The following is a 17,672-nucleotide window of genomic DNA, read 5'->3' as shown; positions in this document are numbered from 1 at the left end:
AGCGGTTCAAGTAAAAATGTTACTGCTGCTTAAAATATTTAAAATTAGTATCACTATTTATTTCTTTATTTTTGTATGTGGGTGTTACTGGATACAACGGAAGCGGGTGCCGAAGAAGAAACGAAGAAGCCGACGAAGCTTGGTGCATACATGCGCTCATAGTGTATAGAATATCGTTTTAAGAAGCGATTTGCCGAGGTTACTTTTTCAAGGTGCCACGAAAGTAGTGTAAAAAATTATTAATAAAAATAGTTCCAGGTTTACGTCGCGAGAGAACTGAGATCATGAGCGACGCCATAGTGATCGGTCTGTGGATTAATTTTGCCCCCCCCGAGGGTTCTTTAACATTCGTGAAACCTCACACACCGGGCACACGGCTTGACGTCCTTCCCGGGGACGGCGGGCGCATACAATCCGTACCCGCCACCGAATCGCTAGCTTCCTCGACTGGGTTCGAACCAGCGACGTCGAGATTGGAAGGTCGACGCGCTACCAACCAAGCCACCAAGGTCGCCGTAGTGTAAAAACGAGAGGTTAAAATAGGATCAGAGGTTGAACTGGAAGCGCTTTACGAGATTCACTTACGAAGAAGCGTCATGGACTAGGTCAGGCTGCCGACCTGTTAGCATTAATAAATATCATATAACGAATTCTCGAGCAGAAAGTACAGGCGGTGGAGTTTGCAACCTGACTTTTCATGACCCTCCCTGTGAAGTTCACGCCATGTCTGTTATGCAGAGTGCTGTGTAGAACGCTGTGCGTTGAAGGGCGTAAGGCCGGATAGTTGTCTGTGTTAATAGGATGCATTAAATTAACATAACTTAAAACTAGTTTCATTCCTGTCGGTGATGAGGACGCCCGTATATTAGTTGTAACTTAGCATTTTATAGAAAAGAAAAGAATGCATGAGGTAAAAGTTGTAACCTGGTTGCATGATGCCAAGTTTTATTTGCGACCCAGACCGCTGGTGTGCATAAGGTATTATGAGCCGAATTATTTATTTCCGCTTGATAAATTGTCAGACTTAGGAACATTTTTCAAGGCCTTTCAACTCTTTTACTATCAATGTTTCACACCTGAAACCTCACGCCTCTTAGCAATGCACTTTCAGATTTTCTATCATCGCAGCTGCCAGCTTCGCGCGAAGGCACACGATCGGCTAAAGGAAGCAGCAGCGAGAAAGGAGCCCGCAGCTAGAACACGCCCAAGCAGCACAATGTACTGAAAGTCGAGTGCAATAGGGGTGGACGGGTAAGTGGAAGGCCTTGAACAGACTCGTGACACTTAAGAACATTGATAAGACACATACGGTCCACCCCTATTGCACTCGACTTTCAGTACATTGTGCTGCTTGGGACAGTGCTATCACCTTTTTCACCTTCACAAGCTTATCTCTTGGCGGCAACCAGGAGGCTATTTCGCCTTATCATGCTGTAGGCTGAAAAATCAGCACACCGGATGAGCGGCGATTGTCAGCGGATTTTGTGGATAACTTCCGAAAACCGTATACTTATTAGTGAAACGGTGGGACCGAAATCTGGGGCTTTCTTCTTGAAGAAATAAAATACATTTTCCTCACTTTGTAGACTTCTCTCAGCCTAATTAGGTCAAATGTACCGAACAATGGAGTGCAATGATGCACACTACTGATTTAGGTGGCAGACACTTCTTAGCTAACACGTTACAAGCTTCAGATTTTTATCTTGTCAACTGTCCCGTTGTCTTCGTTTCAACTTGACAGTATCACGTACAACGGCGTGCTTGGACATCGAAACACTCGCTACACTTGTTGTTATGCTCGATAAGTCACCGAAGACTTTCAACACCGTCAACTTAGACACTGTCCCTCAGTGACCGTCGCGGTACCGGGAGTACATTGTTCATGCTTGAAGTTGTTCAAGTAACGCAGATATTTTCGCATGCTCGTGGACGTCATGGTATCACTGACCCTGAGGGGCGGGCAACAGAAACCGACTGATAAGTAATGAATAACTACCGATCCGCACCTTGCATGTCTCTCTCGAAAAATGCAGTTGTACACGTAAAACTATTTATTTGTGTATTCCGTGTATCCAGCATTGCCCGCAGCGTATGGTTGACCACCAACAGCAGCCTTTTCTTGGACAATAGTGCACAGTAAGATCCACTTTAACTGATCATTCGGCCATATTATGTCAGAATAACGCCACGCAAGCAGCTTCCATAGATTGCGGCAGTCCTTTCGCACACGTACGCGGTTGTCAAAATCAGGTTGCGAGGTCTACTGCTATAGCCTGTATCTCCTTCGTGCGCTGTAAAAAAGTTATCCAAGATTTCAAGTCTACATATCCTAATATACCTGTACCATTTCCACCTACCATCGCAACTGTCGGTTCCCTGAATGCACGAAGCTGTCGAATGCACGTGAGAGGAGCTACTTCTGCAGCCGATATCTCCCACGTTACTCGCGTTATGAAAAAGTTCTCCCGGATTCTGGGACTACATGACTTAATGTACCTGCCGTCCAGACCATTTTCCTGTAGACGCAAAACTGTCGGTTCCCTGGCGGTCACCTTTTCCCCATAGAGATCAATGTGTTAGCGATAGTCATTGGGGAACCAAGACGAATGGTGCTATCGCCATCAAATTTTGTGAAGGTAGTCACCATGAACCCTTCACTTCATATTAAGGGAGAACTTTGCCGTCCTACGTACGGGAACAGAATTATAGGCAACATTGTCTGCCGAATACATGTATTTCTATGGGGCCTGTGCTTCAAGCTTCCCCTGATGCCCAGGCGAATGTGGTGAAGTGTGCTTTACGTTTTGGTACAGATTGTTGGGAATGAGTACACTCTATTCCTTGCTACTGCAATCTAGTGCTCTGCTACCGCGTCAGATAATTTACAGGGTGGACTGTGAACTGAGCAACATCTTCATCGCGTCGGAAAACAGAAGATGACGTTTTTGCTCTTCAACACACACACACACACACACACATAAATGGGATGATGATGTGGTGGGTCATTCTCCGCCGTTACGGCGGTACACTGCCCCATTGTCTTGTGGAAGGGACGGGAAATTGATGATGATGGAAAGGTGTCACTTCAAGCTTTGCAGATTGATAGTCATTTTTGTTAAATTTTATTGATATGCTTTTCAAGCGGTATCATTTTGTTGAAAAACAAAAAAAAAAAAGGCCGAAACCAAGCAAATTCTCCACCCCATGCATTTCCTATAGCCTGCACAGCACCAAGAACCGCTACATGAGACATTTTTCTCTGTCTGGTTCACGTTCGCATTGATATGGTTCACATGAATGGCGCGGCATGGTTACCACAATTTCTAGTTGCCGTAGGCGTAGCCACGAGTCACATGCGGACTGGGAGGTACCCGAGTTCGAATGCCGGTGCCGGCTGTGCTGTCTGGGGATTTCCCTCAGACGCGTTCAGACATATGTCGGCACAGTTCCCTTAGAAATGTCTTTTTTTTTCTTTTTTTTTCTTTTCTTTTGCTGTTGTTGTTGCTGTTCTGTCATCTGTTTCATTGCAGTTATGTTTTCTACGTGTAATGCCGCGAGGCCCCTGCAGCATTACAATAAATAAATAAATAGAGCTCGGCCCTGGACGCACATTCCGCCAGGGCGTCAGTCGTGACGTTGCCCACCTCTGTGAGGCCGACAACGGTGAACCCTTTCACCACCACCACCACCACCAATGTTGATACCTCCTTTCATGGACGCTTCCGCTAATCAAAATGCTCTCCACGATTTAAGTACTAAGGCATAGTTGCATGATTCTACCAAACTATTTTTTTTTTTCAGCTAAAGCTGTTGGATCCCTGCGCTTGCGTAGTGCTGGGTAAGGACACCAACTTTAATGGCTCTTAACTCACGAACTCTTTCGCTTATCACAACGCTGTACAGGATTTAAATACTAGAGGCATGGCTGCATAATTCTACCAAAGGATTCGTTTCTAGGTAGAAAGCTGTCGGTTCCTTGTGTCGGTGCGCTTGCCCAAATTTTCACTTGTCATGAGCAAGGTCAGCAACTTTCATGCCTCATAACTCGTAAACGCTTCCGTTTATCAAAATGCTCTCCAAGATATAAATACTAGAGGTATAGTTGCATTATTCTACTAAAGTATTCTTTTCTATGTGGAAAAGTGTTGGTTCCCTGTGCTTGCGTGGTGCCGGGTGACGATACCAACTTTCATGCCTCTTAACTCATTAACGCTTCCGCTTATCATAATGCTCTCCAGGATTTAAATGGTAGAGGCATATTGTTGCATCATTTTGCCGAAGTATTCGTCTCTAGGTAGAAAACTGTCGGTTCCTTGTGCTGTCGAGCTTGTCCAAATTTTCACTCTTCGTGGGCAAGGCCAGCAACTTTCATGCTTTATAACTTGTAAACGTTTCCGTTTATCAGAATGCTTTCTGGGATATACATACTAGAGGTATATAGACGGGTAGAAATCCAGCGAACCGGTATAGAGAAGTACGAAGGGAGTACCCCCAGGACAGGAGCCGCCGATATTTCGAACAGAGACTGTTCTTCTTCTGGGCACCGTCCTCATCATTGGCATGGTATTTAAAGGGTTAGGTGTGACCTGTTAAAGGTTCATGCGATTTGTGGGTCAACAGCCCGGAGGCTTCCCTCTGGGCTGTTGACCCACAAATCGCAAGAACCTTTCACACGTCACACCTAACCCTTTAAATACTATGCCAATGATGAGGACGGTGCCCAGAAGAAGAGCAGTCTCTGTTCGAAATATCGGCGGCTCCTGTCCTGAGGCTACTCACTTCATACTAGAGGTATAGTTGCATCATTCTACTAAAGTATTCTTTTCTACGTAGAAAACCGTTGGTTCCCTATGCTTGCGTGGTGCCGGGTGACGATACCAACTTTCATGCCTCTTAACTCATTAACGCTTCCGCTTATCAAAATGCTCTCCAGAATTTAAATGATAGAGGCACAGTTGCATCTTTTTCCAAAGCAGCCGCTTATAGGTACAAGATGTCAGTCCCTTGTGCTGGCGCGCTTGCTCAAAATGTTTACCCTACGTGGGCAAGGCCAGAAACTTTCATGCCTCATAACTCGTGAACATCCCCGTTGATCAAAATGCTCTCCGGGATATAAATACTAGAGGTATAGCTGCATCATTAAACCAAAATACTATTATCATCATTTTTTTTTATAGAAAACTATCGGTTCCCTGCGCTTGCGTGTTTCCACCCATTTTCCCATTTAGCCTTTGCATTTTACGTGCACGTCCGTGGAACCAAGGCAATTAGTTGTAGACTGTTCAAGCTGCGTGGACATATTCGTTTGATAACGTAATCCAGACATCTCAGAGAGCATTGCCATGTATGTACACGAAATTAAGTTATTAAACAAAAAGCGTTCAAAATGCATGGCGCCTACTGGCCGTGTAGGTATAGGTTTCACCCAACACAAGGATGCATTAGGTGAAACGCGCTTTACGTTTTGTCCCTAATTCTTGGGAATTCTATTTGTTTTGATTTAAACAACCCGTGATATTTCAGAACACAGTGCAGTATGCTCTGAAACATCTGTTGGTTCCTGTGTTTCCTGTCCGAAAGTATGCCTTTTATGCACATTATACCCACATATTAGCTCCAGATTATTGCGCAGTATATAGATGGGTAAGTCGGGACATAACACTTTGCACTAACGCAGCTGGTTGCCTGCACGAATGCAAATGTAAATCATGCCATCTGGTTCCGTTCTTATTCACATGACAGACCGGTGAACTAGCAGGGCTCCCTAACTGTAGCATTTGCCAGAAATGCTTGCAAAAATTTTGCTAGAAAATCTGAACCTAATTACTTTCTTACCTATTGCGAACACCAAACCGCGGAGCGTGAAGCGATGAAACTACGTATATTTACTATATATTTAGTTGGTGTGTATACTGTAACGTAATTCGCGACGTATATTGTACTTTACTTAAAGTGGTGCATTTTCAGTATGATACTTTGCACTGTACTTGGAGTACTAATGACGCCGCATACTTGGTACTTTGCTTTAAGTAAAATTTTGAGGTACTTTGCCCATCACTGCTAACCCCTTGTCTCCTGTCCTCTGTTCACGTCTTTACATCGCTCATGTAGCCACAGTCGTTTCGCGGTCGCAACACTTAGAAAGTTACTCTGGAGGTCATTCAATATACATCCAATTCAACGTATCTAATGTCTGCCCACGAAATATGACCTTCGTTCACATCTCTTTCGAGATTTGGAAATTTTTCGATCCACATTCGGAACAGTTGCTCCCATCTCGTCTGTTTCCGAAACGTCCTTTGAAGATATTTTTCTTCCACAATTTTCGCGGTTCTCCCACAGGTAAAATTACGCTTTGAGCGCCCCCTGGTTGCTCTTTTATTTTTCCTACGGCGAAACCATTGAGTGCGGCCAGACTGGAGAGCGATCAATGAGAACGGACTTTGTGCGCATGCTCGGTGGATGTAGCAGATTGAAGCTTCTCTCACGGAGCGAAATTGGGTCACCGTCTGGATAGCCTTCGTGTTTTGGTCCTGCGGGAAAGTCTATCCAGTGAGCTTCGAATCCCGATTTAGCGTTGCAAAGAAATTACTCTTCGTGCATGATAGGTTGTTATTGCTTGTCGGTAGCTTACAGAGTTGCGTAAACGTGCAAGTCTAGGCGGGCATCTCTATCTTTAGTGTTTCTATTTATTTTTTATTTGTTTCTCTCGCTTCACAGATTTCAACATTAGATGCTGTTTTGTAACCTATAGGGTGAAAAGTTACATGTTCTGAAGTTTATGCTGTATAGAGTGTACTACGCCACTGAAGAATGAAATGAAATTTTGGTGCTCTCAGTTTGATGAACGTCTACATGCAGTGTTGTACAGAGGTAGTAGTGTCTGTTGCTTTACCAGGTGCTCTATGTTTCAAATTGCACAGGAATTCTGTCGCACTAAGTCAAAGCGTAATTCGTGGAACAATCAATCTGCTAAAGTGGAAGGCATCTGGTGGAAACGCGTTTAACCACACGCACATACACACACACACACACAAACGAGTATTATATATATATATATATATAGAGAGAGAGAGAGAGTTTTGGAAGGAAAAAGACGCGGACAACAGATTTTAGGGAAGTTAGGAACACTAGTTAATTTAATAGGCAGAAATAAAAGTAAAATGAAAAAGGGTCGACGTTTCGACAGTGGTACTGTCTTTGTCAGGACAAAAGGGGGCCCTATATATATATATATATAACCTACAGGAAGTAGGCCTATAAAACGGTCGTCGGCATTTTTTGCGGTGTTGTTCCCGGGAAGCCTTTTTTTTCAATATACTGCTCGCGTCGTTTAACGGTGTCCTATATCTGGGGAGCTGAGGTATCTGTTAAAGCAGCATGTGCAGCATACATGTCTCGTGTTATTTGTCTCGTTATACTCGTAACACTATATTCGGCAACCTGCTACATAACTCGTTCGGAAAAGGGTAATATCGGTGTGTAATGCTCACTAAACAAAACTGACGCTAGAAACAAGTGTGCCTGCCTGTTACTTGACATGATACGAAGGTGAGAAATTCAATTCGTTACATTTTCTCATTTCGTATAACCATGAATGAGCAGTCGTTGTCACGATAACACAATCGCGACCCGTATCTCTCTCTCCGCCACCGACCCGACCTACGACGGCAGCGCCGCCTCTTCCGCCGCCTCACGCTGGAGCGCCATCCCTCCCTCATTGTTGCCAGTTTGCTCCCCGCGCCGACAGGCTGCCCGCTGCTTGGCACGTTTAATTGCGCGCGAATCGGCCGAGAAGGCGTTTCTGTTGCTTTCGGGTGTATTACTACGTTTATTTCGCAGGTCGGTCAATATTCGATGAGTTTCGTGCAGCTATGTTTCGATTTCCGCTGGACTACATCCGAGACTGAATAGAACCGGCATCGGTCTCATCCGCCTCCATTCATTCGACGATGCTACTGCGACGTTCTTTGGACTTTGACAGCAGGATCTCTCGAAGTTGATATTGGTTTTTAAGCAATTCTTTGTCCTCGCTAGGTGGCGTTTGTGTCGCTAATTGCTGTTTGATGCTTTGATAGTAGCGTTTGTAGTATACAACGTCGTTCTCGTTCCATGTGCGTGTCGCGTTGGTGACAACTTATCATCGCGTTAACATGATTCGCTTCAGGAATTATATCGAGCTTGAATATAGCGTTGTAACGCTATAACCGGTCTTCCAAGTGTCTCCCATTTTGTACCGGAACCGTTGTTGTGTAATAACCATACTTGTACGCTGTCAGTATAATCGATGTATCACTATAACACTTAATTGGTGCCACATAACCACGACCGTAATCTTCCGTTTGTGCTTTTCTCTGCGTTGTCGTCGCTTACCATTTAGATAAGAGATTTGGCGACTGATTGTGGCACTATGTAGTTACCGGCACACGCGGTGCAGTTTCCTTTCTGGCAACATTGTCTTAGTTTATATAGTCCTGAAACTCTCCGGGACGACGTTCTGTCAGTGGTTAAAGAAGTTGAAGAAGCGATGGCCAAGCGAAACACACTGAGTGCGGTAGTGACGCACAAGTCTCAATTTCCCCGGAGTGTGTCGGCAAGCAGCAGTGTGTACATCCTTTCGGCTGGGGTTCCAACGGTGAGTGATTTGCATGCGTCTCCAATGTCTGTCATTGCATTACAAACATCATAATCTTTATACGCAAACCGTGATGTGTATATGAAACTGTATCTTCAGAAGCGTCCAAAATCCACACAAACCTGAAGGATGATTTCTCGATGTCCCTGTGTATCACTGCCATAGCCGTCTCACTCAAACCAGCGATGAACCTAGACCCACCACACGGAGAGTGACGTTGACGAGGAAGCGACTTGAAGCTCCCAGTGTAGCGGTCACGCAGCTGTTAAAAAGCGCTGTGTGAGAGCCAGTTCCAACTGTCTTGTGGAAGCTACAACTTAGCAAATTATTATTTTTTTTTTTTTGCGCATTATGTGTGAGATTGTGCGAGATATTGCCGCAGAAAGCAAAAGCTTGTTTCGGTTTCATACCTCCATGCCATACGCGAAAGAAGCAGAGAATGGCTACAAAGCAGTGAGATCCATAAGGACCCGTTTTATTGAGACGTTGTATCGGGTTTTGCGTTTTCGAACGTGTTCATCTCATGAGCTCTCAGACCTGAGCAAGGCAGAACTTTTGCCTTCTTGGTGAAACACATTGGTCAATATTAGAGTGCCAAAGTTCAAGACGAGGACTTTCCTCCACAAACGAAAGCTTTTAATCAGAGAAGACCTGCCCTATTTACTTCTATCTCACCAACCTATAACTACAGCTTTTGTGTCATTGGTAGGATTCTGGTGGTGGTGTCTCGTCTGCAACCTTACCAGACTCAGAGTTGGAGTCGGAAAAGAAAAACATGGAGATGGTGGCTCTTACTAAACACAGGAGCCGGCTACTCCGAAACACTTGAAAATAAAAATTAGGACTTCTAATAAGTTAGAGGCACTGCATAACACACTAATCTTCACCAATAGATTAGTTAATCGTCTTGCTACGTGAACATCAATGTCGACATGAAAACGGATACGTCCGCTCGTTCTCTCCAAGGTTCACGCTTTGGCTCTTTCAAGGCAGAAGTCGTCCCAGGACGCATACTCTGCTATCCACGTCTGTACATCGCTCACACCACTGTTACTACGCTGTGCTAACACGAAATGAATTTTAAAAAAATCGTTGGAGCCTCGATGCTGCAGAGATGAATGTCTTTTCAGAAAAATCTGCGGCCCAATAAGCTGCTGTGTAGCGCCTCGACTGTATAGCGAACCGGTATTTACGGAAAGTTCCTTCCTCAATAACTCCTGCCATTGCATCGCGTAGGGATTTTGAGTTGGACACAAGTAAAGCCCGCCTTACGCGTAAATACACTCGAAAACGAACAACATGCTCCCATGGCTCCGTTTATTGCCTATTTATTTACTCTATTTGCGCGTTCATTTAAAAATAATGATTATGAACATTTTCCTTAGTTTTCATCAGCAGGGGATAGTCACCCATGGATTTATTATTTATTTGCTAGTTACTTTATATCTTTATTTTTACACTATTTTTGCTATTACGTCTATTGCTATTTGTACTTTTTTTTATTTCTTGTATTCTGTCTTAGTACCGTCGTGGCTGTGGGCGGTGTACAGGGGCGAGAGAGGGGGGGGGGGGCAGCAGAAACAGGAGGCTTGCGTCCTGAGCTGTCTTCAGAAGATGCTGTTCGATATCGTCCGAAACGTCTGCCAGAAAATATGGAGGAGAAAGGGGGGTAGCCTCAGTCGGTGGTGCGACTCGGGAATGGGGTACAAACCGAAACCTTACCTTGCTGTGGACTGAGAGTACGGCATAGATACAGGTCAGCTGGTGGACAAACTCCATAATGTGAAAAGCCTGAGTGTGGGCACAACTATAGAGGGTGGTGGATCTGCTTCCCGTAGTCGATCACTTTCAGGCGGGCGACATCACGACTATCGCAGGCGGGATAGTGCGTCCTGGGCTGCCTTCACGGGGAACTGTGCCGACGTTTGTCTTAAAGCGTCTGAGGAAACCCCAGGGAAAACACCCAGACAGCACAGCCGGCGCCCGGATTCGAACCCGAGTCACCTTCCAGTCTCGGCGTGAAATGCCGTCATCGTAGCTACTATATAGGTTTCGGGAGATAGTCCACAACTAGAGGGATAGCACGAACACACGACTCACTGTCACTTATGACGACGACGAAGTGGAGTACGTGCCCAATCACAAGAGAGAGTCATCCCAAGCAGCACAACATCTTGGCCCCATATTGAACCAATATTGGCAATGCCAGCCCAATATTGGACCATGATTGAGCGAGTATCGCCAATATCGGTCCAATATACGACCAATATTGGGCGAGTATTGCCAATATCGGTACAATGTTGGACCACGATTGGGCGAGTATTGCCAATATCGGTCCAATAGTGGACCATGACTGGGCGAGTATTGCCAATATCGGTCCAATGTTGTACCAAGATTGGGCCAATATTGCGCCAGTATTGGCAATGCCGGACCAATATTGAACCATGACTGGGCCAATATTGGGCGAGTATTGCCAATATCGGTCCAATATTGGACCAAGATTGTGCCAATAATGGGCCAGTATTGGCAAAGCCGGGCCAATATTGGACCAACATTAGGCCAGTATTGCCAGTATCGGTCCAATATAGGGCCAAGATCTGCTGCTTGGGATACTCATCACGTGGCACGCAATGGAAATTCACGGGGAGGGCTCGACAACAACAAACCAAAGAATTATATTTTGACGATGAAGTGGGGAGGTTTTCCATGACTCAAACAGTACCTTCTGTTGACTCCTGTAGAATACCTTCTGTTGACTGTATCCTGTAGAAAAGTTGTTTTAAGGCTACCCATACTGAGCACTCTTCGTATTAAGTGTATTAAACCTTCCGCTCAAAAATTCCGCTTTCACGGCATCTTTTCTTTCGCGTATATACGTAGTGACATTTGCACGGCAGATAACACGGTCCTCGAGTGTTCGTGGCGTCTGTTGGTGGCAGGCTGTTTATTCGACGCCGAATACTTTGTTGCTGTGGTAACCCCCTTGTGTTCTATACCGTGGTGCTGCTCGTTTTATACGACTCTGTGCTGTGTACGATTCGTGCAAGTACGACACCGAAGACTATACATTACGAGCGATGATATTCAAAGAAGAACGACACTTGGGTAATGACTTGTGGAACGTCCGTTGAACGGACCAAGAGGAGAGCTCAATAAAGCTGTTTCGAGATGTTTCATTATTTGTTTCTTTTAGTTAGTTACTTTATTTATTTACTTTTATTTTTCAGTGTCTCCTTCAGCTGCTGGACTGAGCTATTTTCTTTTGTTTGGCTTATGTTTCTAAGAACTACTGTGTAAGCACCATTTCGTTTTAGCCACAAACAGGTATTTCTTTAGGGGACGTTTTCTCCTTGGGCTGTTAAGTTCCGTCAACCCCTTGATAGCCCAACGTGCAACACATGCACGGTCACGATGGATATTTTGAGCCAAGGGCCCTGAGAGTATCCAATGCAGCACACTAGAAGACGGTGACTACGAAAGACAGTAAGCCAGTTCGCACATTATAATATGAGTACGTCCAACTTCTCATAATGCCAAGATATTTTATTTCTATACAGAAAGTGGTGGCACAACAAGTTTTTCGTTATCTTTGGCTCTGTTTGGGCTCGCGTGAAATTTGCTGTTCATCTAACGCTTCCCAAAACTTCTAGCTGTCCTCTCTCCAAGTGTCTTTTCAACATCGCTGGGTTAACGCGGAGTGAAAAATAGAAACTTGATTTGGAAACGAAAGGACGACGCAAGAAACCTCAACTGGTTCGTATCTTGCGCGCAATTAGACAAAGCAAACATATTTGACCTGCAGGGTGTTTGTCTTCCCTGCCACCTATGGACAAAGAGAGCTTCTATTGAGAAAGAGCATCTGTGTGGCTTCTGGAAACACATTCCGTTTCATCCCGGTCGAGTACCGAAGGGAAATGAAAACGCCGTTCAAGGACTCTCTTGCAACCAGTGGGAAAGTACTTTTTCTTTCTGTTTTCAACGGCGTGTCATGGTTGGAGTGCACAGGTAGAAAGTGCGGTTCGTAGTAAGTAACCAAAGGGAGCGATCAGTTTCCCAAGGAACAATGATGGCAGCCATTTTGTATCCGACCTCTTTATTATTTCTCTTCGTGTTTGGGATCATCGTCGCAGCACAGCGCAGGGTATATTGCTCCGCATGGCAATTCCAATTACGTATGATTAATTTGGTCCAACCACTTATCTCGATCCTTCTCAGAGACGAAAGAGCGGATCAGAGAACAGCCATCGCAACCAAGAAAGCCGTACACACACACACACAAAAAAAAAAAAAGAACGACTCTCAAAACCTTGATTCGCTTTTGTTACGCTCGTTTTTTCTAGACGGCCTCATATTTAGTTTAAGACTTGAGAGGTTTGGGCACTCGAACCCGGAAAATACGAGCACGGACGGTCGCCGGCACCTGTTGTCTGTGGGAACAGTTTGTGGAGAATTCCATTTAAAGCACAGGCGTCGGGAGGTGGGGGCAAGGGGGACGAGCGCCACGCATTCATGCATAGACATCGGATGAAGTTCCTCATATTATCTCATTAATGCATATTTTTACAGGATTTGCACGCTGCTGAGCATGAGTTTTGATTACTGCAGGTAACGTTTTGTAAGTGAGAAGAGCTCATGAGTTAGCACGAAAATGTTTCCTCATCGCTGCCCCTTTGACACGAAAACACATTCGAAAACTATATATGGCTATATCCGGTTCACATCACATATTTGTTGATGTTGTAATTTATGATCATCTTTATCCTACGTATGATTAGCTACGTACATATTCTTTGAAAAGGCAACAAAATTCTCGCGGAATAAAATATACCGTTACCTCGACACAAATATAAAAGGAACGGGATTCACACGTCACTTTTATGAGCGAAAGAAACCGCAGTGTATGTTTTCTCCTTCTCAAAAAGCGCGATAACGGCCTCTGATTGGTTTCCTCAAACGATCTTCGACGATGATTGTACAAATCGTCCGAGGAGACCAATGAGAGCGACATTGTCAACCTTCTCGTGAGAAGAAGAGGGAGAGATTTCGGTTCCTTTCGCTCATAAGTCACGAAACGGATGAATTCAAGCTAACGGCATTTTTCACTGGGCGCACTTGAGTGTCCCTTTAACATCCACCGCCCACCACGAATGATAGGGTGTACAGAGGGTGAAGCCTCATGTGTTCCCAAAACTATTCGCCTCTCCAACTGGCTGCTGGCCACCTAGCGGACCCCAGCAGAAGCACTTAATGAATGATAGTAACAGCAGACGACCGTTATGTTTCGCGCCGACCCGAAACTGCCGCAACTTCCCTTCGTGTGCGAGTTTCCCTGCTTACAGAAGTGAAACGGCAACAGGACTGCTGAATAGACGATTTTACAAAGATGCGCGCGCCACCAAGCGTACGGCGCAAAGCAACATGGGAACTTTGAGCGACACTGCTCGGTCGTCTGCTTCGGTTATGGTTTACCCCAGGTGATAATGCTGCTGCGCATTGTCGGACACATTGCGGAATGTTGTTGTTCTTCTTCTACCTCCGCCTCTGGTCGTGTCGTGATGCTACAAGGCGCTCTAGGTTCCCATGAGCTCTTGCGTGCCGCAGGTGGCGCAGGTTTGACGACAATAAAGGTGGCGCTAGTTTGTTGAGATAATTATATGAAAGCCAGTCCTTGTGACTGGACTTCCGCCACGATGCCAATACATAACAGGTGGCGCTTGCATTTGTAAAATGGTCTATTCCGCAGTGCAAAAATACTGTTGAGAAGAATATTCAATGTCGAGAAGGGAAAGATGAAGAAGATGATGTCACAGCGGCATGAACGAACGTGAGTTATGTTATTTGTGCAAGTTTCGGAGTGCCTCTTGTGGAAGACTGTGCGAAGCAGGTTAATTTTGCATCGGCAATCATTCTTTTCTCCGCCATCTTGAAGACGACGCGAACGCCTCTACAGGTAGTTGGAGATCGAATAGTCCAGGGGCGAGGGTTTTCACAAGGTTCGCTGTTCACGCAGTTTCCTCTTCTGAGATTTTCCTGTTCGCGAACATTCAAGTTGCCGGACTACGAGTATTGGCGTCCTGACCCAGTCGAGACTCTTCGTTTCTTTTCTTTTATATCATCTAATCCAATTTCCAATCCATACGGCTTCTCCCTTGGCCATAGTTCTGACCACGTAAAGCCACCAATTAGACGGCCGGCCTCTGTATAATATAGTATGAATCAGGAAAGATAAGTGAAGTGAGATAGGAGAAATATGAGTGACTGAATGCGCCAAAGTGAACCTGCTCTTCGTAGCAGCATATTGCGAGTAATTCTGCACTCATTCTGTAGTATGTCTCAGTTTTACTACATTTTCATTTGCTTTTTATTTATTTTTTACTTCCGACGCCCCCGACTATCGTGAGGTAGAAAACATTCGTTTGTACTAAACGGATGTAGCGTCTCGAGCGCATCCGATTCGCATCCGAAACAATGATTCCGTGTTAGCAGTGTTCTCACTCCGCGAAATAGTTAATTCGTACACCGACGAATATTCGCGCTTTATCCAAATCTGCAATTGTTTTACGGAGTTTATATGCACATCACTCGCAGCCCTAGTTGCTTCGCGGCGCTAACGCGGGATCGCCAGAAGGTTTCGCAGCTTTGACACCTAGTCTTGACGGGACGTCAAAACAATGGAAGGTTTATATCACGCGCTCTCGTCAGATGTGTCAGAGGTGTATAAATGTTGCCAAGGCTAAAACCAGCATCCTGGACTGAGGCCACAGTCTAAAAGTGGGTGCGACTGTTTGCCAAGATGACGTATCATAAGTGGAGGAGGTCGTACCCTTCACATGATGCCCCACTGGCTTATCTAAACGAAGTGGGGACAATTTCGGAAAGTTGTAGAAGCAAAACGTAAAGCGTCAGTGAGTGAAACGCAGCTTGGTCTCTCGGACCACTGGCTGCCAGCTCCGACTGAATCGCGAGTGCGTTTCTTCGTGAGAAGCCTCGCTAACGTGGCCAACCTGTGCCGTGAGGGGAGATTCGCAACACATTCTCATGAAATGTGACCGCACGAGACAGCTGGCGCTCCGAGCGAATCGATACACCTTTTCATGTCATGAAAGGGTGCTTGGAGAACTGGCCTGGTGCCCGATGCTGAACTGAACGTAGCGTTCGTTATCGGTATTGTTTTTAAGCTCGTGCGCTCCAAACGTAGTGCGGCTGTCCTTTCGGACTGGTCATCGAGCAAGACGAGTCACATTCGTGCGCTATGGAATAATGAAAAGTTGAGCATCGAGCCCCTGGTCTCCATCGACAGATCGTTTCCTAGGGCCACGTGCTTTTACTTAATCCAGTACTTTATCCATACCCCCTCTACATCCCACCTCCAAATGTTTGGAGACACCCCCAAGCGTTTTCGTGTGCACCCACTACAAGGGGGCCTCTGTCATTTGTCGACTTTAGGCTCATGTCGGCAATGACACATAAAACTGTTGCACACTAAAAGCTGTTGGCTGTTGCTTTGTAGCGTAGCGTTCTTTACTACCGTTTGAGAACGCGTTCATGGTTTTGAAGCTCATTGTTGTACGAACACCTAGAGCAGTGTTTCTCATACTGCGGGTCATGACCCCCAAACTGGTCGTGAGCCTTTTTCTGGGGGTCATGCAGGGTCCGAGCAAACATGCGATATGCCTTGAGCCACACAGACCAACGTATTGATATGCTTGTATCACGAAAGCAAATACGTCCTTCTCAAAAATACATAATCAAATCAATCCTTGTTAAAAAAAAAAGACATTAATATGCATTTTTGGTAGCTCTCTCTGTGGTTAATATCTTTTAAATAAACTACAATGTCATTGAAGAAAGTAAAATTTCGGAAGGCTTAGTAAGGTGGGGTAATAGGAGGTTGTGTACTACTCAAAGGGTCACGTACTGGAAAAGTTTGAGAAGCACTGACCTAGGGGGTGCTCTGTTTCCAGAAGGTTTTCGCGGAGACACGCTCTTGACGTTGGTAGTGCGAGCACAACAAGGTAGTCTCTCTTCGAATGAAATCCTCTAACACGCCAGATGCACGCTGTCGTAGTTCGTCATATTCCGCACACTGTAAGAAGAGTTAAAAACTGGAAAGCAACACGCGGTTAGATTGCCGAGCTTATTACGGCGTCTATTCAAATCGGAACGTTTCTTCGCGAAATTTATGAAAGGCTGTTGTGGTTACGCAACTGGTCGCGTTACGACCTTTTATTATATTTCCTTGTTCGAAAGTCCCCAAAATATATACTTTGAGGGTGCAGTTGTATCCCAGCATTGTGTAGCGATTCTACCTACCAGAGTGCTTCGTACCTAAATCCAACTTCAATCTAGAGCAGCAACCATTGTTTATATGGAGGTCAGGATCGTACATTTGACTTCTCAGTGCATGTGTTGTTGTACCACCCAAGGAACGTCACCTCACAGGGCTCAACGTCGTACGTTTCCATTGCTAAAATCTAGAAGTTCAGTTGCGCAAGAAAAAGGAGCCAGGAACGACGCAGACAGACTCAGATCCCTATACTGAGACGGGGGAAAAATGATTACAAGGAGTTCCAAGTTGGAAGATAAACTATGTTATCCTTGCTGGCGGTGGTCCTTTGGGACGAAACGAACCCTGTGTTAATAGAATTGGACATCGACAAGAGCAATCTTCAATAATCTTCTTTCTGTGCTTGGAGTGGATGCAGGAGGAAACATGGCTCAACGAAAAATGGGAAACTCGTGTGTGCACATTGAATATCCACCATAAAATTTTACATATATGTGCGTTGGAACCGAATCGCATATTTCGAATCAAATGCGTGGAATAAACATGTGCGGTATTATGTATCGGTACCCATGTGCGGTAAGGTATTGCGAATGCGCAGAAATATTTACGTGTATGTTACCGGCAAAGTATGAATTCCAGGCAATCTATAGAATACCTAGGCATTCTGTAGAATATCCAGCTCTTTTTGGCAAAGTATGAAATCTTGCTTCCCGGTAAGCGCTTGTTTGTTTGTTTGTTTGTTTGTTTATT

The 17,672-nt window shown here is 45.1% G+C and overlaps 1 protein-coding gene and 1 long non-coding RNA gene across 3 annotated transcripts in view; both read left to right on the top strand.

The window, feature by feature from the left end:
• The window catches only part of LOC135394174 (sodium- and chloride-dependent glycine transporter 2-like), a 97,513-nt gene that overhangs the window by 26,867 nt on the left and 52,974 nt on the right, over positions 1–17,672 (top strand). Inside the window, exon 1 of one of the 2 annotated variants that reach the window (XM_064624756.1) lies at positions 7,774–8,635. The exons of the other annotated variant lie outside the window; for it this stretch is intronic. Within the exon in view, the coding sequence (XP_064480826.1) occupies positions 8,528–8,635 (108 nt within the window). The 5' untranslated portion in view covers positions 7,774–8,527. Of the gene's footprint in view, positions 1–7,773; positions 8,636–17,672 lie in introns of those variants that run through there. 2 annotated transcript variants of the gene reach the window in all.
• LOC135395361 (uncharacterized) lies at positions 14,458–17,482 on the top strand. Its single transcript, XR_010423038.1, has 2 exons — positions 14,458–14,585; positions 17,062–17,482. It is a non-coding gene; the product is annotated as an uncharacterized LOC135395361 (long non-coding RNA).

This window comes from Ornithodoros turicata, chromosome 5, assembly GCF_037126465.1.
Source record: "Ornithodoros turicata isolate Travis chromosome 5, ASM3712646v1, whole genome shotgun sequence".
Taxonomy (NCBI): Eukaryota; Metazoa; Arthropoda; class Arachnida; order Ixodida; family Argasidae; genus Ornithodoros; species Ornithodoros turicata.
Note: the sequence above shows the minus strand (reverse complement) of the source record. Positions and strands in the feature narration are given on the sequence as shown.